Here is a 24,420-nt window from a genome sequence, read left to right as displayed (position 1 = left end):
GGAGAGAGATCTGAGGAGTCCAGGAGAAGTAAAAACAGGAAGGACTATGATAAAAATCCATCATACCAGGTATGTACAGACGTGATAAAAGGCTGATTAAGGATTAATATGTTTTATTCTGGAATTTATGGAAGCAAAAACCTGACGTATTTAAAATGAAATGGCAAATGCGAAAATGAAATTGAAATAAAAGAATTGCTTTTTAATGTTCAGGAAATGGACGCATTTTTGGAGACAAAAATGAATGTAAAATGCAATGGTGTTTACATTTTCCATATACAGGAGCTCATTCTATGACTAAATTAAAATTATAAATAAAAGATCATTTGAATTTGAATTTTGAAAAAATGACAGCTAATTTGTTGACAATATTAAAATGAAAATGCAATTTTGAAAATGAAAATGAAATACATAAATGCTTTTTAATCTTCAGACAATGAAAGCATTTCTTTAGACAAAAATGAATGTATAATGCAATAGCATTTCCAATTAATGTACAGTTGTGCTTATTCTATGACAGAATTAAATGTATATAAAAGGTCATTTGATTTACCATTTTCAAAAAATGCCACGCTAAATAATAGACAATATTAAAATGAAAAGGCTGTTTCGAAAATGTAATTTAAATAAGGGTAATGCTTTTTATTTTTAAGCTAATAGATGCATCTTTTGAGACACAAACGAATGTATAATTCAATAGCATTTACATTTCATCTCCATGTGTGCTCAATCTATGACAGATTGTAAAAGCAAACGCAAACCACATTGCTATTTCATTTTCAAATTGTAGCCGCTCATAACCTGACAGAATTCAAATGGTCCTTTGGCTAAAGTGATGGCGCAGGAAAGTGACGTCACAGGAGTAATCCTTCAACGCTGCCTGCTTATAACCTTGACATACCCAACCGTACAGTAGGTGGCGCATGACGCGCGTGACTGCACTCACTCACTGACAGACAGACAGACACTCACCCAGTGGAGATCCAATGGTCATAGTAGAAGGATCTGATCTGATACATTGCAAGTAAGAATCAAACATTTTTCCACATCATGTGATTTAATTTATCCCTGCCCAGCTCAACAACTATGGAATATCAACTTGGCAGAGCAGTGGTGTAAAGTAACTAAGTACATTTACTTAAGTACTGTACTTAAGTACAGTTATGAGGTATTTGTACTTAACTTGAGTATTTCCAGTTTTCAATACTTTTACTTCTACTCCACTTCATCTCGGTTCCAAATATTGTACTTTTACTCCACTACATTTATTTGAAAACTTTAGTTACTAGTTACTTTGCAGATATACATCATTATATTACCAGTAAGACTCCCTAATCGGGAGATAAGCGACCGTTGGTCGCTTATCTCCACAAATATCACAACCTCCACCTCTCACGTCATACGGGTAGCCATAGTTACACCTGGAATGTTGAATCTCCATATATGGAGATAACCTACGCATCACACAAAGTCTGACCTCACCAGCCCATACTTGGGCATGGACGACTTATATCTCCATATACGGAGATGGCCATATATGGAGATACGATGACATCACAGAGTCCACACGCGATGATGTGGCGTGATGTCATACAATACACAAACAAGCCCTATATAAAGGGGCAATTCTCACCAGGGAAGAGATCATTGCCTGGAATGTTGAATCTCCATATAAGGAGATAACCTACGCATCACACAAAGTCTGACCTCACCAGCCCATACTTGGGCATGGACGACTTATATCTCCATATACGGAGATGGCCATATATGGAGATACGATGACATCACAGAGTCCACAGCTGATGATGTGGCGTGATGTCATACAATAAACAAACAAGCCCTATATACTGATGCGATACGATGACATCACAGAGTCCACAGCTGATGATGTGGCGTGATGTCATACAATAAACAAACAAGCCCTATATACTGAAGCGGAGATATGAGCAGGGCAAAGGTGTGACGTGTGACGTGTGACCGACCGACCGACCGACCGACGGACGGACGGACGGACGGACGGCCGGTGGAGGTTTTCATAGTAAACTGCTCCCTGACGGTCGCAATAAAACATAGCCTACATAAATGCACTTTAGCCCTATTCTATGATCTACAAGCTCACAAAGCGTTGCGATGCGACGCGTTGTGAGCTTGTAGATCGGCTTTTTTCAAACATTTTGTACTTTTACTTTTGCTACTTTAACACTTTGACTGCCAGACCCCCCCGGCCCCCCACCCTGACCAATGCCACCATTAGGTCCCATTCATTCTGCCCCGATTCCAGGGAATATATTGAAAATGATCCGATATTCACATCGGAACAAAAATGGGAGGTTTGGTAAAAGAGGATTTCTTTTTTTACCAAAAGAATTTTGGAGTGATTTCGGTGAGCGGTTTTGGAGATAGGTGCTCGAGAGTGCGCACTGCGCAAACCAGTCAATAACCTCAGAAATCTAGATTCTGAGATATTTGAGTTCAAAGAAAAAAAACTTTAGGAAGCCATAGCGACAAATTGGTAAATGGTAACGGAACACAAGTACCCTTGACAGAAAGAATGTGAAACCAGCTTTCATTCTCTGCAAAAAAAGTTTAAAAAATATTGTACCATCGTCTAGTTTCAAGGGGGCAAAGTGAAAAAGTATGGAATGACTCAGAAGGTGGAAGTTGTCTTACAGTTTGATAGAACTATGCACTGTGAATTCACTGTGTTTTTACCTGGTCTAGAAGGTCAGGAAGACAAAAAGTCAGAAAAGCGATGTCAACCTTTTATTTTATGGCAACATCGAACCCTAACCCTGGTGAGTACCTCACACATCCAGCATGAACATATTTATGTTCAACAATATTTACAAATATTAAAAAAAAAAAAAAAAAAAATCACAAATATGACTTCACAAAAGTAAAATAAAATAAATGTGCAGCAAGTAAAGAATAAATAAAAGAATATAAAAGTCAAAATAAAGTACTGTATTCTAAGGCAGGCAGCACAACAATGTCTATTTGTAGTTGGCCACTAGATGGTACGGTTCACCCTGTGTGTGTGTGTGTGTGTGTGTGTGTGTGTGTGTGTGTGTGTGTGTGTGTGTGTGTGTGTGTGTGTGTGTGTGTGTGTGTGTGTGTGTGTGTGTGTGCGTGTGTGTGTGTTCGTGTGTGTTCATTGTTCTGGGAAACGAGGAAGAGAAGTCCCAGAAGTTCTTCAGCTCCCATAGAGTGACATTGGTCCAGGAAGCGAACCTACAGTGACCTGACCTGACTCCTCCGCTATTGCTATCTCCGCCATCATACTGTCCTCTGCGTTGTCATTGGTCTGGTTGCAGATCGTCTCCAGCAGCTCATGGCGTAGCAGGGAATGGGTAGACTGTGGGATCCCATCCTTCCTCCATCCAGTCAGACTCCACGGGCCCTGTATATGATAGAAGAAAAAAAAATACTAAATGATACGTCTGTATACGTCTGAAAACAGCAGATCTACAAGCACACAACGCCTCGCACCGCGAGGCGTTGTGTGCTTGTAGATCGGCTGTTTTCACTAGTCTAAATAATTTCAAATGTATGTATATATACGTGGCCACTGAATTCTATGGGCTCTGCTTTGATACAAATCTACAGCTATGCCAGTCTATTGGCTCTGCTGGCAGAGCCTATAGACTGACATAACTACTGTAGATTTGTAGATCGATTTGATAGGTTATTATGTCTGTCACACACACACACACACACACACACACACACACACACACACACACACACACACACACACACACACACACACACACACACACACACACACACACACACACACACACACACACACACACACACACACACACACACACACACACACAGATTGTATTACTAAACTATCTATCTAGGTATACACACACGATAAAAAACTAAACTATAAAGAAATGTATTCTTACTGGAAGAAGTTGGTGGAACTTACAGCTACTACAAACCATGGATTGACATCTAGACCTACTGCACATACAGTATGAAACAGAGCTGATACCTTTATGTAGGAAAATAATGCTGCTATTTGTACCCTGTATATATATAAAATGTCACAATGCGACATAGCTCTGTTTGAACAATGCTGTACCCCCTCCAACTGTATATATGTTCCCCATTTTCAACTGTTTTTTTTATTGTATTTGTTATACTTGCTTTGGCAATGTAAACGTATGTTTTCTCATGCCAATAAAGCTCCTTTGAATTGAATTGAATTGTATAATGAAACCAAATGCACCCTACGTGAAAAAAAAACAATAGCAGGTCAGGCTTATTGATTGATTGAAGAATGTATTACAAGCTTGCATTAGAAAGAAGTAGGCTACATATTCATGGCTTATTTCAACAGGAACCACACTTTATGCATCTCAGTGGTGTGTTCTAGACGATCACCCACTATTCGTTTGGCCAGGGCAGACGCTATTGTGCATAATCCCTATCAAATACGCTACTTTGAAAGGTTCAAGAGGGCAGACGCTATTCATATTTTATTTTTCCTCCATCACGGAGGTATAGAGGCCAGCGTCCGACAGCAGACCCCGTATACGTGCGTTACCGTTACAGGTAGACCACAGCACTGATCTCATATAACATTGAAAGACAGACGTATAGAACAAAGTGAAACAGAGAACATAAAGTTTGTAACGCTTACCGGGTTCGCAGTGCATCCTACAGGGCGCGGGGAGAACGGCAGCAATCGGTGCTCTGCCTTCTGGCCGCCAGATCCAAAATCGAGGCCGTGGATCCTACCAGCCGAGGCCTTCGATGAACCGATCGCCCGTAGGAGCTCTTCTCGCCGCCAGATCCAAAATCGAGGCAGTGGATGTAGCAGCAGAGGCCCTCGCTAGTCGCTGATGAACCGATCGTGGAAGAGCGCCGGCCACCGCCGTTGACTGCGGGCTTGGTGTCCAGAGTCAGACTGTCCACGGGGCATGGCGCGGGGGGGTGTCGCTCTCCATTCCGACATGTCGCCACTCCGCTGACCCGGCGCGGGGAGAGACCACGGGATGCGGGGCATGATTCGGCTGCCTATCTCTCTAAATAATACTAAATCTAATGATTTTATAACTAAATTCTCTGCTGCTTCTGATTCTCGCTCTTTCTCTCAATATATCTCTCTCTCCCTCTGATTGCTGTGTCCGGTGAAGTCACTGAACTCTTGTTGTGTGTATAATGGGCCTCTAGACCCTTGTTTCTGGGGGGAACCGGCCAACCAGCATGCTTGAATTTGGTCAAATGAGCGTGTGATGTCATGCAGGGGCGTCAATTGGGTATGGCAGGGGTATGCAGCTGCCATACCTTGACAGGGGGAAATAATAAAAATGTACTTTTCATCGTGCCTGTTGCTAAGGTATGGCAACATGACTGGTGTCTTCACCAGACACCAGTCATGTTGCCATACCTTAGCTTGTTCTGAACTGACGCCACTGAATTGTCATGCATGACGACCGTCCCATCGTCCAAAAGGGCTGTATCTTGGTTACCGCATAGATCCAACACTGTACTACTGTAATATGAAAAAAAAGGGTCGGGCGGTATATCCCTCCCTACTTTTTAATTGGCAAGATTGCGCAGGAAGTGGCGGGCGGTATATCCCTCCCGTGGCAGTCAAACTGTTAAGTACATTTTTATGCCAAATAATCAAATACTTTCATACTTTTACTCAAGTACATATTGAATTCCAGACTTTTATAACGGAGTACATCTACATTGCAGTATTGATACTTTTACTTAAGTACAAGATGTGAGTAGGCTACTTTTTCCACCACTGAGGCAGAGCAGTTAACCCCATTTTGCGGCATCGTTGTCGCGGGGGGGGGGGGGCGTTGTGAGCTTGAGTGAAGCTCGGCCAGTCCTGCACGTGTGTACACTGTCTGCCACCTTTTTCTTTTTTTTACACTGTCTCTGTCTGCCACCTACTGTGTTGAAGGTTTACTCCTATGACGTCACCTTCCTGCGCCATCACTTTAGCCAAACGACCATTTGAATTCTGTCATGTTTTCAGCAGCTACAATTGGAAAATGAAATCGCAAATGGGATTTGCATTTGCTTTTACAATCTGTCATAGAATGAGCACACATGGATATGAAATGTAAATGCTATTGAATTATACATTCATTTGTGTCTCAAAAGATGCATCTATTAGCTTAAAAATAAAAAGCATTACCCTTATTTAAATTACATTTTCAAAGTAGCTTTTTCATTTTAATATTGTCAATTATTTAGCGTGGCCTTTATTGAAAATGTTAAATCAAATGACCTTTTATTAAATGGAAATGCTATTGCATTTTACATTCATTTTTGTCTCAAAGAATGCTTTCATTGTCTGAAGATTAAAAAGCATTTCTCTATTTCATTTTCATTTTCAAAATTGCATTTTCATTTTAATATTGTCAACAAATTAGCGGTAATCTTTTTAAAATTAAAATTGAAATGATCTTTTATTTATAATTATAATTTAGTCATAGAATGAGCACCTGTACATGGAAAATGTAAACGCCATTGCATTTTACATTCATTTTTGTCTCAAAAAATGCGTGCATTTCCTGAAAATTAAAAAGCAATTCTGTTATTTCAATTTCATTTTCGCATTTGCCATTTCGTTTTAATTACGTCAGGTTTATGCTTCCATAGGAATTTTCCTTTAAGGGTCCTAAAAAAACAGGTTTCGAAAGAATGTCGCTGGTGGAGCCTCTCTCCTGCCCTAATATTCCCTTTTCCAGAAGGCGGCAAACCCATTTCCTGTTCCAGGTCAGTTTCCCATAGCTTCCACTGATTGGCTCAGCAGCACATTTGAACTGGAGGCACAGGACACCTTCAGATCATGTGTAGTGTTTCCGGGTTCAAATCTGCTTGCTGAACCAATCAAATGAAGCGACGAGAAACTGACCAGGGAACTATAATTAAGCACAGAGCATATAACTCCGGCAACGGCGGACACAAGTGGTCAGCTTTCCCGAATAAAATAGTTTGTCTGTGTTTGTGTGTGTGTGTGTGTCCTTCACGCATCTCGAGAACCGTTTAATCAGTCGACTTTAAACTTGTATTGCTGAGGACCCAAAGGGGTAAGCATTCCCAAGAGGCGTGTGCCCCGAAAGGAAAGGAGAGTTCGAGAGAGATGTTAATGGTTTCATCTGACATCAGACTAGAGCACGTTCGGCGAGACAGACGGAGAGGAAGGTAGGGAGAGGAAGAAGCAGACAACCTGGCCAATGCTGGATACCCAAACCCGAGCATGCAGATCGACACACACGCTCTACAGGCTCTTGGGTGCAAGCACTTGACAGTGCTTTCCCCCCCCCCCCCCCCCATGGGCTTGTGTGTTTTTCCATACTACCGTAGATCTGGGAAATAAACATCTTTATTTTACGCTAGTGCATTTTTCAGACCTGTGCAGGAATCATCTGTGGCAGACTGACACTCACTGAGGTCCCTGAGGAAGAGCCGCAGAGAGTGACAGGCAGAGCAGAAGGCTGAGTCTGGCCTCGGCGTCAATCACATTAAACAGCCCCTGGATTACCCAGCACGGGGTCAGTTCTCCATTCCTAAAAGTGCCATTCCTACCCACTGCCATTCCTACTGAGGTTAGGGTTAGGGTTAGGGTTTGGGTTAGGGTTAGGGTTAGGGTTTGGGTTAGGGTTAGGGTTTGGGTTTGGGTTAGGCAGTAGGAATGGCAGTGCGTAGGAATGGCAGGTTTAGGAATGGCAATGTGTACCCAGTCAGCCCGAGTCAGGGACAGGGGACAGACAGGGGACACCTGCTACTAGACTAGGGGGTGAAGAAGGGTGCTGGAGAGCTCCCTGTGCAATGTCATTGGGATATTTGAATCGTGAGATGACAATATTGTAACGTTCAAAGTCCCGAGAGTCCTTGAGTAGTGACGCATTATGCAATACTGTCATTTCATTCAACAACAAAAAATGGGTGGGTGGGTGAAAAAAAAAGAATAATCACAATAGATTTGACCATTTAGTCTATGTGATGGATAGGATGGGTCCAATCGCAAAAACAGCTTCTGAGTGGGTGTTTAGATGCAATGGAAAGAAGACGTCACTAAGATCTTAGCCACGCCACAAGGGATGAATGCGTCAATAACAAACAAGCAATCATTCTCAAAGCCAATTCCATCAATGAAATTAATTAATGTCTATTTAATGTTTGTACATGTCTATTGCATTCCTAAAAAGGAATTCTTCCTGGTTGTAAGTCTAATTCTCTCAGTGTAAACGGCTATTGCATTTTTTTGTCATGTTCTCGCTCTCCTCAGTGTAGAAAACAACGGAACACGTGTTCATAAACAAGAAGGAAAACATGACTCCCTGTCCAAAATAACCCAACTTTTTGAATACCTTTTGTAGCTTTAAATGCGACATCGATACGGAACCAAGAGGCATCACCTTTTGACACTGAGCCCTTATGTTCCAACCGTAAGAGTCTAATTCCTCAGCGTGAGTCTGGCCTCCGTCTCTCTCTCTCGCACACACACACACTTTTATTACAATACTTGTGAGGACATAAAAATGTTTACCTTTTTTGCCATTTCGAACCTGACTGACTACCAGCAGTTACGCGCCGGTGTCATTGCTCATCGCGTTGTGAGCTTTTAGATATGCTATTTTCTGTGAGCAACAACAGAGCACACAGTTGAGTATAAATCAGGCATAACTCCTACCCCCAACCTGAATCTTTTCCTAATTCTAAACCTCTAAAAGCTTTTTTTAACCATAAAACATCCATTTCTCTTGCGATGGACCTAGGGCTGTCACGATTATGACATCTTACATGACGATTATTTGTCACTCAAATAATTGCGATTAATGATTTAATTGTGTTTTTGTCGTTGACAATTACATTTCTGCTTTTAATTGCACATGGTAGATATGACACATAATTACTGACATATTTGACAACTTTATACTTAAAAAAAAACATTAATAGTGATGCGACGCGTTGTGAGCTTGTAGATCTGCTATTTCCACTATTTTTGACCTTTTATTTAAATATATGAACATTTTTCAACATGGAAACGATTATGACGATTATGAAAAATAATCACGATTATGTCCAAAAATCACGATTAGACGATTATGTAATAATTGTGACAGCCCTAGATGGACCACAATGGAAACAATCTTTGTGTTCTCCTTTTAGCCTTAATGTAAAATGCTTAGCAATTTACATTTTAGACTAATAAAGTATTCAATCGATGGCCAGGGAAATTCAACAACCATCTCTCAAATTCTACTATAATTGTGGGGGCATTTGACCCTCACAAGTAAAGTAATACAAGCGCACACACTCACCTTGTTCAGCTCTTCTATCCTTCTGATCAGCAGGGGGTTACTGGACGAGTTCTCAAAATAAACATAATCTGCAGAAAGAGAAAGAGAGAGGCAGAGAGTGTGAGAAGACAAGGAAAAGAAAAGAAAATAATGTCAGTGAGTATTCATTCTAGAAGGCAGAACCAGACTCCAGACTGGCCAGACCGATACAACGGTCAGGAATTATACAGCCGATGTGTCCTGATTTTCAACCACTTTCAACCTGACATCTCTATTTTGGGCATGTCTTTGTGGCAAAACATTTAAATAGCCGATGAGCAAGCTCGCAACTTGAACTTGTAAACTAACATTTTTTTATATAATAATAATTTATCCATCAAAATGTTATTTGTGCTTATTTTTATACATTTGTTTTCTTATAACATGTTAAATATTCTCAAATAGAAACTTTAATCAAAGCCAAGTTTGTGTAATTGCTTGGAAACGTATACATTATATCGTCGTTGTCGGGTGGAAACCTGGTATGTCCAAAACCGTTTGTTTCGTATTCATCATTTTGAAAATGATTTAAACTAGTGAAAACAGCCGTTCTACAAGCACACAACGCCTTGCACCGCGAGGCGTTGTGTGCTTGCAGATCTGCTGTTTTCACTACTTTTTGGGACGGCCTTGTTTGATGAAGCAGGGCTTTACTTTGCGAAAAAATATACAAATTTGAAACTTGGAGATATGATGTTTCTGCCCGACAATGACGATATACAAAATATTGGTTAAAACATGTGATCTGTGGGCTAGGAGGACTCTAAAAAAATCATAATCGGGCCCAAAGATCTGGCATCGATCAGGCTCTACTAGAAGGTCATCCAACCACCAACCAGTCAGGCTGATTTCATTGGAACAAAACTGCGACAGCTCAATTAGTGCAGAGGAGAAAGCAGTTACGGACATCCACCAAATGTTGGCTTTGACTTGATTAGGCTAATTTCATAGCCAGCAGTTTCATCTGGGAGGTCTGACATCAGAGAGATGTTTGGGAAGAGTGAGGAGGAAGACAGTGACACACAAAATAAAACACACAAACCAATCTGTCCCACAGCTCGTCAAAACCCTCCATTCACAGTGTAGCCTTGTATTTTCCTCAGTGGGTCCACATGCTTTCTTTGTCCTCTACCTCCTTTCATTCGACCCCCTTGGGTGTGTGTGTGTGTGTGTGTGTGTGTGTGTGTGTGTGTGTGTGTGTGTGTGTGTGTGTGTGTGTGTGTGTGTGTGTGTGTGTGTGTGTGTGTGTGTGTTTGCATGCGCGTGCATGACCACTGGCACTGCTCCAGGCCCATTGGAGGCTTAGCGCTCCCCAGGACGTCCCCACAGACCCCAGGCTTGGTAGGGTGCCTTAGCCCTGCGTGCATCTTGGCTGAGCACTGTCTGATTATACACCACAGTTGGTAGGCTGCCTGGAGCTGCAGCTATCCTCCCCTCACACTAACCCCTATACCCCCCAACCTACATCTCCCCTCCCCTCCCCCCCCACCCCAAGGCCCCGGGTGACTCTATCGAGCGGGCCTGAGATCTCACAAGAACTGATGGCAAATGAGAGGACAAACAAGGTCTTCAGATGAACAGGGTAAGCGCGTACAGTATGCATGCACATTGCATTCGCACATGACATACTGTACATTACACACAGGTATATGCAAAGAGAAACAATTCTTCATGATCCTGCCTCTCTGCTCTGGTCTCCACCTCCTCTGTTTCGTTAAAACCAACTTGGAGGCGTACACTAAGCGAGGCCATCGTGCAAGCACAACACACTGGCATATACTGGTAGCCATTAAGTCCAACCCATTGCCCAAACCCGACCCGAATCTAAATATATCCTATATGTCCTCATCGCTACACGAAATGGACACATTCACTACCCTTGACATTGACAGAGAGACAGAGAGAGAGAGAGAGGAGCTCATCAGTGCATGCCTGCCTACTCTTTACCCTGTATTAACTTGTCATTAGACTCTGCTGCCAACGTGACGTCTTGGTGCCGCTGATGAATGCCAAATAGGCCAACTTGAAATTGAGCAATGCCGATACTGGGGAGCGAAGTGAAGATATCCTCCGACCAACGTGCTCCGTTTTCAACCACCGATGTTCATAAGAACACAGATCAAAGGAAAAAGGTCATTTCACGCTCAATCTTAGGGACTGGGGCTTGCGACAAACCAGAGAAGAGTGCGACGAGAACCCGATGAGTATCCAACGATATTGGTTTGTTTGGCCGTGACCGTTAATGCACCCTTTGTCCCTTTCTCTTTGATGAAATGGTGCCTATCCCTCATTCTGTCTCGTTCTAACACTGGCACTCGATGCAAAAACAAGAGCCCTTCTTTAATTACGAGTTAAGAAGTTCCACTCTTAGTCCTACCGACAGCAAAACACAAAATACTGAAAGCTAATGGTTGTGTATATGTGTGAGAGAATAGAGTGTGGGTTGTATGAGTGTTGAGTTTCCACCATGTGAAAAACTGAAGCCTCGTGGTGAGCAAAAGGGAGAGAGTGTGAGTGAGAGACAGTGAGAGTCTATCTGTGGGGGGAGAGAGAGGCCTGTAGGCACTAGGCAGCGCCACTCAGTCTCTCCGTTCCTGCCAGCCCTCCCGCCATCTCCGTCTGCATGTGCCCACAGCCTTCACTGTGCCCCCCATCCCCCGCTGCCAGCCTCGACCAATCAGCAGGCCCCGGCGCCTGTGACATCACAGTGCAGTCGAATTTTGCGAGAGCCAATCAAGGCATGTTGCTGAGCCCCAAAAGATGGGAGTCTGCCGGGTGAGATCGAACCAGGCCGGAGAGACAGACAGACAGACAGACAGACAGACAGACAGAAAGACAGACAGACAGAGAGAGCGAGACAGAGGTGCTGATGAGAATGAGAAAAAAAATGAGTGTGCTGATTGGATAGGGGAGACAGAGAGACAGACAGACAGACACAGACTGACAGACAGACAAGCCAGCAGGCTCACAGAGATATGAGCGAGAGAGAAATGGCTTAGTTGGAGAACTGAACAAAAAAATACTTTGAAAGAGGGAGTGAATGAATGGCTGAGTGAACAAGTGAGAAGAGTTAACGCGAGTGTAAGGAAGTGAGTGAATGAGACAACACAGGAGAGGACATTGGAGAAGGCAGCGGGCAGAGACAAGAGAGATAGTCATGTTGGGGTAGCCATGTTGGGGTAGCCATGTTGAAACAAAACGGATATGAGGAGTTTGAAAGAAGAAACAAACTAGGTAGACACTTGTGGACCCCCGGTCCTGATCTGGGCTCACCTACAGTATCCAGTCAACATATTTTGATACTCAACAAAACATTTTATTAATCTAATCTTTGATTTATTTCAGATAGATTATCAGCCTAGATGTTGACTCTCACGTCTATGACTGACAACATAACCAAGAGGTCTAAAATAAAGAAATGCACTGAATAATAACCTCTATGTACTGTAGTACAGTGAGTGCACTAGCGACTTCTACCCCTGTTAATGTATGCCTTTGTAATGACAAATCCTCTGTGTTGACTCTTAAGTAACTCTTAAGTAAGAGTTTTAATGCGTAGGATCAAACTAAAAGTATCAAGACTTTGAGAAACTTAAGCAATAGGCCATTTTCACAGCAGTGTCATTATATGGGTAAAACACAGCTGCAGGTCTTAAGTTCTGGGTCAGTTTCATTTAGGTGTTTCTGTGTGCCAGGCCAGCATGTTGTTAACTGTACAGAAGTTGCCCATGCTGGCACACAGCAATGTCTAAATTAATAGACATTTAATGATTTACATTCAGCTGCGCTTACCCATTTGTGACACATCAAAATGTCAGCTGTGAAAGATAGAGAACATCCACCCACACTGACCTGGACATTTACGACAACATGCGTGCTCGCACACACACACACACAAGCGTGAACCCACCTTCACGAAAACATACTGTAGTGTACAGACACACAAACTCAAAGATGTTCCTGTTGCGTGCAAGAACCACAGGACAAAAATCACGTCTCTGTGTGGCATAGGCATGGTAGGTATGGATGGAGGTTACTATGGCAATGGCAGGTAATTCAATCCCCTGCTGAATCAATCGCACACCTCTTTTTCACACTTTCATACAACTCGCTTCCATCCTCACAAGCCTGTTCAACCTAGATAGAGCTGCACACACCACATGTCTTGTTTGTAGATTAAGGCCATCACTGCACCCAAAACTAGCTCTCTACCATTTCCTCACAAGAATTTCGGCTGACTCATAACGTGACCATCTCACCTCTCAGACAATAGATAAATCTTTTGGCTGGAATTCTCTGGTTATCGTCAAGCTAGACGGTTTGTATTAAACTCCAGAACTAGAGCTGAATGATCCACTTGTGTACCCTTTGCGGGAATAAATCATGTCACAGTCTTTCAGTTTGGAAGTGTTATGAGAGGAAAGAGAGATTGAGGCAGGATTTAGTGGTAGTCACTGTATTAAGTGTCCCCCCCTTCATACAGTAAAGTCCTCAGTCTTTGGGGGTGTAAAAATGTACCTGCAGGGGTCCAATTATTCATTACAGGTTTAGGTTACATTAACACTGAGGATTTTTCGGTGCGCTGGTACAGGGGCTGCACCGCGACTCAGCGTGTCATGTATGCCAGTGGTTCTCAACCTTTTCAGGCCGCGACCCCCCAAATAATCATATTTGAACTGGGGACCCCCCCCCCACCCTACGAGCATTAAGAGTTGAGGCATTACATTTTGTATAACACGGTTCTATTGTGAAAATCGCAGATCTACATGCTCACAACGCCCGTTGCGAGGCGTTGTGAGCATGTAGATCGGCTATTTTCACAATTTCTGCCTCTGATATTTGACAGTTTGATCATCTGGGGACCCCCCAAAATAATTTGGGGACCCCCCCCCCCCCCCCCCCCCCCCCCGACCCACAGGTTGAGAACCACTGATGTATGCCTTGATGTGTTGCAAATGTATGTATGCCTTGATGTGTTACAAATGTTTGTATATATTATGTTTTAAATACATGGGTGCTGTGTCGTAAGACAAATTTCAGTGTGAACTAAGTACTATATCATAATTATCATATATCATTGTACTGTGCAGCCATGCATTATTTCCTGTGTTCTTGTTCAAATTGCACGGTAGGACTGAATGGGAATAATTGCAACGCCAAGCGGTCGACTCACTCTCAACAGAGCATTTCCAGTGCTTTCTTTCCGTTCAAAGGGATCAGAATCCAAATAATTTCTCTCCAAATAGAAAGTGGCACTACAGCAAATACTAAATACTAATTCAAATTTGGGTAGATACATTTCTAGGTAAAGCAAAAACTTTCACCCTATGTATTAAATCCAGTTAATAAATGTCTTGAATTAAACATATACTTGTTGTCACGATGTCAGCAAGCAATCGCAAGTCTTGGCTGCTCCATTACAGTACAACAACTAGGCATTAAGAAATAGCACCAGTCACCATGCCGGTGTGTTACAGTAGTTAACCAATTTGATCAACTCTTCGACCCCCATTAACCGGTTTGAAGGGTCATTTGACAAGGGCATTAGTGACATGCATATCGAGTTTGGACGGTTCTCTTCTGACAAGGAGGCAGATAACAAAACTCACGTTTTGTGTAACCAATACTTTCCCAGTATATGGAGGAAAAGCACTGGGCTCAGGAACAAGCACCACAAGCTCCGGAAGAATCGCCTGTGGCCCATGCGGTGAAACAAAGACATCAAGGCCTACTGAGCCAGCCTTTGTCCATGCTTCACCCACAAGGGAAGTCACTGCTTTTCTATGATGATCCAGCATTGACTTGCAAAGTGTCAGCCATCTTTAGAAGAGCCTGCTTTGTCTTGATGCCAAGCCGCCGAAGTCAGATCGCGGGTAAGTGAGGGCCAGACCAGGGAACCTGCAGTAAATCTTGGGGCATAATAACAGTATTTCTAGCTGGTCTAGAACAGTGGTTCTCAACCTGTGGGTCGGGACCCCCAAATTATTTTGGGGGGTCCCCAGATGGTTAACTTAATATGCAACATTGTTTTCTCACTCAACAGTAAACAAACCAACAAAACGTTTAAGTATATAGAGGTATATGCACATTTTCTAAAGTTACAAATTAAACATTGGCCAAATTGTCACATATTAGAGGCAGAATTCGTGAAAATAGCCAATCTACATTGCGAGGCGTTGTGAGCATGTAGATCTGCTACTTTCACAATAGAACTGCGTTAAATAAAACGTAATGCCTCAAGTCTTAAACTCCAAGTGCTCGTCAGAGTTAAATATGATTTTTTTGGGGGTCGCGGCCTGAAAAGGTTGAGAACATAGGTCTAGAACATAGCCTAAATCCTAATGCATGACTAACTGCATAACAACGTTATAGCAGTACTGTCAAGTAACATCATGATATCAAATCTTAAGAGATATTCTGTGTACCAGCTGTTATGGTACAAGAGGCCTGTACCTACTTGTGGCATTTCAATTAGATCGACCAATTGAACATAGCCTAAAAATGCCATTGTCAATATTAGATACAGTTTGTCACAAAACAATGTTATGTCACCTTTCCTGTCAAATCAATTAAGTCAATCAAAACTTTGCAAGAAAGCCAAACTGTGCCAGTATTATTATAAAAAACACCAGCACTGTTGAGAAAGGGCTCAACACCACACTTACAGTATGTGTGTTGTACTGCCCTTTTCTCATCAGTACTATCAAACATGAACCATACAATTAAAATCACACAATTCAACATCAGCTTTACTTTGTCACATCACAGTCCACAGGAGTAAAAGAGTGTGTGAAATTATAGTACAAGCTTCTCAAGTTACGTTTTAAATCAAATAAAAAATAAATATCAAATATACGTAAAGTGTATATTATTTTATTTATTTATTACTGCTGTGAATTCCAAGGGAGCTTCCCTTGGAATTGGAATTGAGGTTTAGAGATGACTTTGTTGAATTTTGACTATATCATCTACACTGTTGAAAGATTAGGCTATGCAAAAATATGAATCTTTTTCAATTATCTTGTGAGGATGGGATGCCCAGGGGTGGAGCATGAACAAATGAACTTAGATCTAGTACTTGACCTAACTCCCAGCACTAATTGAACTCCAGTTGTCAGAAATTCAGAAAACGGTCAAACTCTGGCATTGAGAAATCACTGCAAAGCAAAAAGCCGAAACACTGCAGATTAAATAAGTCTTTAAAGTGCACGACTCGATAATGACATGAGCCAGCACACAATGGTTTATTTACCTCTCACGGACAGATACAACGGATGCATTTCAACTAACAGGTCTTCCTCAGTGTTGTTAAACTGTCTGTAGCATTGTAAATTGAGTAACGTACAACTCTCATAGACTAAAATGGTACTTTTATTATTTTCACCACTGTGGTAGAGAGAGATCCCATCCCTGTGGATAAGATACAGGCACGGCGAGTCCCACACCAAATAGATCTTTAAAACAGAACATGACCTCCAAACTACGCTTGGTCACCTGCCAGCAGGTAAGGTCGGCAGGGCATACAAACTGGCCAGCCAGAACCAAAATGTATGATAATTTGACTGGAGGCAGGTGTTAATTTCCCACCTGTCCAGTGTCCATAGACCCTGTTCTCACTCAGACAAGGCATTGTAGGGTACACGTGACTTGTATTGCCCAGAAATGTCCCGCTATTTCTCTGTTTCACTTGGCCTGCAGGCTATGTTTGTCATTCCACATAAATTGTTGCAGGGATTTCCATGTTTCAAAAGTCTGTCTACTTGCTTCTGTAACACGCCTGTGTATTTCTCTATGTAGTCGAGATCTGAAATCACAGAACCACACAAAACACATCATGTGTATCCACATATTGACCATTTTGATGCTGTCTGCATCCTGAGGCCATCAATTCCCATGTTGACATGTTCGCTTCCTAGTCGCCTGATGATGCTGACAATGTGTCACGGACGGTCAAAGTGAAAGGAAAACATCTTCATTGTAACCTCATCTAATATGTGACGTGGCGTCAGTATCTTTCAGCTTAGAAATTAAAAGATGTCATTTGTATTGACATCCAAGACCTCTGGTCCTCCGACTCTCTCATTCATCAGAATGAACCAGGTGAGTCAAGTCACCCTCTCAGCTCCCCTTAGAATGAACCACCACCTAATTTTAGCTTATTACACAACTGTTATCAGTGTTCATATGACTTTTAAAAACAATTACACATAGTGTACATGTGCAGTGAGTCAGAAAAGGCATAAAAACAAGCACAGTATAATGTGCTTATGAGGGAAGGGATAACCAGAAGGGTCAAATCTTCAGCTTCATCTTCAATTAACTAGGGTTATTGATTCAAAAAATCACAGAAAGAAACTAGAAGCAGTGCTCTTCCGAGCACAGGTCTCCACCAGGCCGTGCGTCCTGGTGGTGCTACTGTATAATAGGCCAATGTAAAAAGGGTGGCATGTGTTCTTCACCTTAGATCTTTCATGGCAATCGGACGCTGCATGCATGATTTCAAGCATTGTGTTCCAAAAATGTGTTTTGCTAAAGTCTACCTGCTGGTGGCGCTATAACAGGACAATGTTAAAAAGGTAGCATTTGTTCCTTGACCTAGTGGGAATATGTGTGGCAAATGTCACGGTAATCGCAAGCTGCGTTGATGATTTGAGGCATTTTGTTCAAAAACTGAGCAATCCTGCAAACTTTGGAAGCTAATATTAGCCAATCAGGATGGAATGTGAAATATCAGACGGATCGGACTTGATCACATGACTATAGAGATACTGTGTACCGATTTGCATGATTTTTGGATAAAATCTCAAGGAGTAATATCCAAAAATGTGTTTTACATAAGTCGACCCAAAGGTGGCGCTATAAAAGGCTGATGTGAAAAATGCAGGGCAAAGGTTTATCCTTAGCCTCTAGGGAGTGCGCTTACAAAGTTTGAAACTGATCGGTGGAGTTATAGGTAAAACCACAAATCGGGCTGTTATAGCGCCACCATGAGGCTGATTAAAAAAAAATTAAGTGGCATTTCTTCCTCGGCCTAGTGGGAACGTGTGTGCGCGATTTCATGATAATTGCACTTTGCGTTTGTGATTTGAGGCAATTTGTTCAAAACGGCTCAATCCCACAAACTTTGGAAGCCAATCTTAGCCAATCAGGATGGAATATGCAAAATCGGACAGATCCGTGTCGATCACATGACTGTCGAGATATTGCCTACCGATTTGTAGGATTTTTGGACAAAATCTGTAAGAGTAGTGCACAGAAATGTGTTTAGCAAACATCGGCCACTAGTTGGCGCTAGAAAAGGCCCATTTGAAAAATTTAGGGCAGAGGTTCTAGATTGGCATCCAGGGAATGTGTGTGCTCACTTTGGCAGCGACCGGGCCAACGGCGACTGAGATTAGGTGTTCACAAACTGCGAGGACGCACGCACGGACGCACGGACGCACGGACGGACGGACGGACGGAGGGGAAAACATAGTCTCCCCTCAGCCTTCGGCTGGTGGAGACAATAATAATAAAAAGAATATAATAATAACAACAACAACAACAGACTGCTCAAGACAATGCAATGCATGTCTTTTTCAGAATTATTCTCCCAACAACATTATATTTCCAGCTGTACCAGGTAAGTAGGCTAAAGCTATATGTTAAATGGGGGTCACATAACTTTTTGAGCCCAACACATGCAGCTCCTGCTCAGTACCTTAAAGTGGGCATCATCTTCCTAGCTGCCCTGTCCTGCTCAGACTTGGGTAACCTAAATCCAGCCAGTACCACCAGTAGCATGTAGCCAAAGCTGACACACCAAACTTTTAGAAGCCGTCCACACACTGCTGTTATAACTTAATGTGGCCGGCTGGGTGTGAGCTAATGGGGCCACCGTAGTTCTACTGGCAAGTCACTTCCTCATTCCATTCAATTAATGGTAGTATTTAAGGATCAGTCAGCAGCACAGACACAAGTGCTGGTGGTGTCGGCTGCTGGGTCTTGCGACCTGAGGTCTTTTATGTATGTGTTTTACTGATCCTCGCCTGGGTGAGTGATCGTTGTTTTTAAGTTGCATTTGTATTTAGAACGTTTAAATTTGTATGTTAATATTTTGTTGAACTACACCCAGGTTGAGAGCAGCCTTTCAAGGCGACGATGCTTCCTGCTGTGCTCGTGTGCTGAGTGGTGGGAACACAGATCCATTTCCCATTTCATGGGACTGATACTAAAGACAATCAAGGTATATGGCTGTTTGTGTTTGACTCTTGATGCTTTGATTTTCTTGATTATTATTGTTAGTAATATTTAAATGTTTTTCATTTCATAGATTGACCACCACTGCTGTTTTGTTTGTTAAGAATTTAGTTAGTGTTTTGTTTTGTTTTGTTTGAGCCATTTCTTGTGTTTTAATATTGTTTCTTGTTTGTTTCCCCCAAATGTTATTCCAAACCCAACCTGTTAACCTGAGGGCTGCTGGGAGATAAGGAGGACAACCAGACAGACTTCAGGGGGGTTCACTATAAGGACACTAATGGCCCACCTACTAGTAAGGCTTTTGTGTGAACGCGATCACCCCTTTTTGCACGGTGTCGCTTTATTTCTTGCATGCTGCGTGTGTGTACAGTGTGTGTGTGTTTCTTTTAGTTTGGCCTTGGGCATTAAGTTAGCTCTCCTTTTTATCTTTGCTATCTTAGCTTAGCAACCCCCTGTGTAGCTGCTCTGTTGTTTGACTTGTCCCCTCTGGCAAATGGTTTAGTTATTTTAATATTGATTATATTGTTGCTGGATATCGAATGTATGACACTGAAGTTCTTATTGTTACTTTTAATTATTGATTGCTATTAAAATGTTTCTTGAAAGGTTAATAAAACCCTTTAGTGTTGGGGGAAAACTTATAAGTCTCAAACCTTGTTGCGTTCTTGTTTGTGGGGAACCTATTTTGACTTGGTACTGAATATTGAGTAATTGAGGTCCTTGATTTAATCAAGGTGGCGTTGTCTGGTAATTTGATATTTAAATGCAAAGCCGCACCAGGTCACATTCTGGCGTTGTCGGCAGGATTAACAAGACACTTGAGACTTAAAGTTTTATTTATTTTTTTTGGTATTGAAATGGCTCAATTTGTTTTGTTGAAATAGTTTAGCTTTGACTTAAACAAAACAGCAGTTGGTGCCCCGGGGGACCAGCTGTTTGGTTTCCAGAAAGACATACAAAGCGTCTGTGTAGCCTGACTGGCCATGGAAGAAGAAGTCCGGGAGCTGAGGGCCTTGGTGTGCCAACTACAGGCTGAAAAGGTACAGCTGCTGGTTAAATGGGAGATGGCGGAGATCAAAACCATGTTAAACCAACAGCAAGAGCAGTTAAATAAACTTGTTCAAGGCCTCCTAGCTTTACAGGCGGCCTCAAAGCCTCGTCGGCCAGCCTCTAGGCACTTCCCATCTCGTTTTTCAGGTCCACTGGTATGCTGGCGGTGCCAGCGACCAGGCCATCTTGCCAGGCAGTGTGATAATGTTCGAGTTGCCCATGCGAACCAGCAGCCACGAGGTCTCCAGCACATTAGAGTATCAGGGCAGGACCATACGAGACCTCTACTAAACATGCCTGTGCTGCCAGCTACAGGTGTGAAACGGGCAAGGGCCCCTAACCTTCTTGTCGTCAACTCTCCTACGAACAGGCTAAGGGAGGTGGAGGAGGAAGAAGACGATGAGCTGTACGTTGTGGTAGGCCCTGTTGCCTCCACAGGACCATATCCAGTTCATGTCCCAGTCGTTGAGACTACGCCCCCTCAACCGTTAGCAGTGATGAGTCCTCCTGCTCCAGTGCATCCACCAGCCACATCGTGTGAAGTCCCTCGACCATCTATGGTGAGGAGTCGTCCTGCCCGGGTGCATCCACCAGCCCCTCCCTGTCAGGTCCCTGGACGGTTGGTGGTGATGAGTCCCCCTGCCCCAGTGCATCCACCTGCTCCTCCCTGTGAAGTCCCTGGACCATCTGCGGTGAGGCATTGTCCTGCCCTGGTGCATCCACCAGCCCCTCTCTGCGAAGTGATCCCTCGAAGGTCTGCCCGTGAGACAGCAGGCAGACGTTCTAACATTCATCACCTACCAGTGAAATTGGGGGGTGGGGCTTTCCAGGTGCCCGGTATGAGCAGCTCCATGTCCTTTTTGTTTAGGCCGTGGTGTTAGGGTCTTATTGTCGGGGACGACAATAAAAAGAAAATGGGGGTATATGTGGCCGGCTGGGTGTGAGCTAATGGGGCCACCGTAGTTCTACTGGCAAGTCACTTCCTCATTCCATTCAATTAATGGTAGTATTTAAGGATCAGTCAGCAGCACAGACACAAGTGCTGGTGGTGTCGGCTGCTGGGTCTTGCGACCTGAGGTCTTTTATGTATGTGTTTTACTGATCCTCGCCTGGGTGAGTGATCGTTGTTTTTAAGTTGCATTTGTATTTAGAACGTTTAAATTTGTATGTTAATATTTTGTTGAACTACACCCAGGTTGAGAGCAGCCTTTCAAGGCGACGATGCTTCCTGCTGTGCTCGTGTGCTGAGTGGTGGGAACACAGATCCATTTCCCATTTCATGGGACTGATACTAAAGACAATCAAGGTATATGGCTGTTTGTGTTTGACTCTTGATGCTTTGATTTTCTTGATTATTATTGTTAGTAATATTTAAATGTTTTTCATTTCATAGATTGACCACCACTGCTGTTTTGTTTGTTAAGAATTTAGTTAGTGTTTTGTTTTGTTTTGTTTGAGCCATTTCTTGTGTTTTAATATTGTTTCTTGTTTGTTTCCCCCAAATGTTATTCCAAACCCAACCTGTTAACCTGAGGGCTGCTGGGAGATAAGGAGGACAACCAGACAGACTTCAGGGGGGTTCACTATAAGGACACTAATGGCCCACCTACTAGTAAGGCTTTTGTGTGAACGCGATCACCCCTTTTTGCACGGTGTCGCTTTATTTCTTGCATGCTGCGTGTGTGTACAGTGTGTGTGTGTTTCTTTTAGTTTGGCCTTGGGCATTAAGTTAGCTCTCCTTTTTATCTTTGCTATCTTAGCTTAGCAACCCCCTGTGTAGCTGCTCTGTTGTTTGACTTGTCCCCTCTGGCAAATGGTTTAGTTATTTTAATATTGATTATATTGTTGCTGGATATCGAATGTATGACACTGAAGTTCTTATTGTTACTTTTAATTATTGATTGCTATTAAAATGTTTCTTGAAAGGTTAATAAAACCCTTTAGTGTTGGGGGAAAACTTATAAGTCTCAAACCTTGTTGCGTTCTTGTTTGTGGGGAACCTATTTTGACTTGGTACTGAATATTGAGTAATTGAGGTCCTTGATTTAATCAAGGTGGCGTTGTCTGGTAATTTGATATTTAAATGCAAAGCCGCACCAGGTCACATTAAGGTTAAATATTGAGGGGGGGAAACATGTGCTGTTACTTTACGTATGGGCTCAGTGACACATTTAAGCATTTCGTTGTAGGTATTCGCGATTTAAAACAGACAACCGACACAAAAGAGAGAGAGAGAAACAAGAAGAAAGAGAACCCACGGGGTTCTGTTATAGCGAACCACTACTCTTCATCACCATCCTCCTCCTCCTCACACAGTCACCATCATCATCCTCTCAGTCTGAAAGCACAAGGTTGTTTAGCTTTAGGAAATAAAAGAGGAAGGATCGGAGTCCCCGCTGTGAAAAGCCCCGCGACGAACCACGCCAAAGGTCCTGAAACGTTGTCCACCCTTACCTCCAACCCGGTACATGTTCGCTGCCATGACTGGCCCGGGTCCTGGCGTCTCTCTCCAGGTAGAGACTGGGTACTGGAGCCGAGTGTGTGTGCCTGTGCGTGTGTGTGTGTGTGTGTGTGTGTGTTACCACTGCCTACTGCCGCTCTGTGTTGGAAAATGGTGGATTGATCAATACGAAGCAGACTAGCCAAGGGATCTTAAAGAGACAGCGCACGCATTATTAGTGTATTCCTGTGCTACCTAAGTTTGGTTGCCCCGTCGTCCTTTATTAATTGCGCGGCTCCTGGTTCAAAAACGTGACCCGCGCAAATTTGGATACAGTGTTGCTGTTGGTAACAACAAAAGCCTGTTTCCCCCTGGAAGTTGGTGGGCCAGAAGAGACGGAGGAAGCGAGTGGGAACGGAGCAGCGGAAGGGGGGCAGTGTTCAGCCAGCAGCAGTGGTGGAAACTGGAAAGTACTCATTTTTGTTTTACCTAAGTAAAAGTATCAATACGGCAATGTTAGTAGAAATACTCTGTTATACAAGTAAAAGCCCTGTATTAAAAATGTACTTGAGTAAAAGTACAAAAGTATTAGTATCAAAGTTTTTTTTAAATGTATAAAAATCATTTGAAAATAGCAGATCTACAAGCTCACAATGCGTCTTATTGCGATTCATTGTGAGATTGTAGATTGGCTATTTTCAAATGTCCAAAATGATATAGGCCTTATATGGATGAAGTGGTTAATATTTAAAGGAGTAGTTCACCCCCAAATGACTTTTTTTCTATTGATTTAGTGACGCCATGGAGACTTGAGTTCAATAATACTTTTTTGTATTTGTCGCATTCCTAAGACAAAAAATCACACCCAATGTGAAGTGAGCGGTGGTCGTGCTTGCATAACGTCTTCAGACTAGGATTTAAGTCTAGGATGTACAGGCTATGCTACACACACACGTTTTGCTATGGCAAAACGCTGAGGAAAAAGGCTACAGACACACGCACAGCCACTATGGACGGGTTTCTGGTCCACGTTACACTGATAAGAACTAGATGCGCACGCAGGTCGGTACCAAAATTAGCCAATGAAACCAGCGCTCCCCAAAACAACAGATTTGGGGATTGGTGGGAATTGATTACATGATACATTCAGCTGTGCATTTAGTCTCAATGTTTGTAAACAAGAAACCGGTCCATGGAGCGGCTGTGCTACACACACGTTTTGCTATGGCAAAACGCTGAGGAAAACAGACACACACACAGCCACTCTATGGAGCGGTTTACCACCGCTCAAAAGAAAAATCATGCTTGCATAACGTCTTCAATTGGTAATTGGTGATGTAATACAGGCTACACACACATTGCTAT

At 42.8% G+C, this 24,420-nt stretch overlaps 1 protein-coding gene across 2 annotated transcripts in view; it reads right to left on the bottom strand.

The window, feature by feature from the left end:
* The window catches only part of mta1 (metastasis associated 1), a 67,612-nt gene extending 44,431 nt beyond the window's left edge, over positions 1-23,181 (bottom strand). For both annotated transcript variants that reach the window (XM_080751324.1, XM_080751325.1), the window contains exons 1-2: positions 23,070-23,181; positions 9,309-9,376 (exon numbers count right to left, since the gene is read on the bottom strand). In XM_080751324.1, the coding sequence (XP_080607450.1) occupies positions 9,309-9,376; positions 23,070-23,097 (96 nt within the window). In that variant the 5' untranslated portion in view covers positions 23,098-23,181. The remainder of the gene's footprint in view (positions 1-9,308; positions 9,377-23,069) is intronic.
* Positions 23,182-24,420: the final 1,239 nt, after the last annotated feature.

This window comes from Nannobrachium achirus (assembly GCF_963921795.1).
Source record: "Nannobrachium achirus genome assembly, chromosome: 20".
NCBI lineage: Eukaryota > Metazoa > Chordata > Actinopteri > Myctophiformes > Myctophidae > Nannobrachium > Nannobrachium achirus.
Note: the sequence above shows the minus strand (reverse complement) of the source record. Positions and strands in the feature narration are given on the sequence as shown.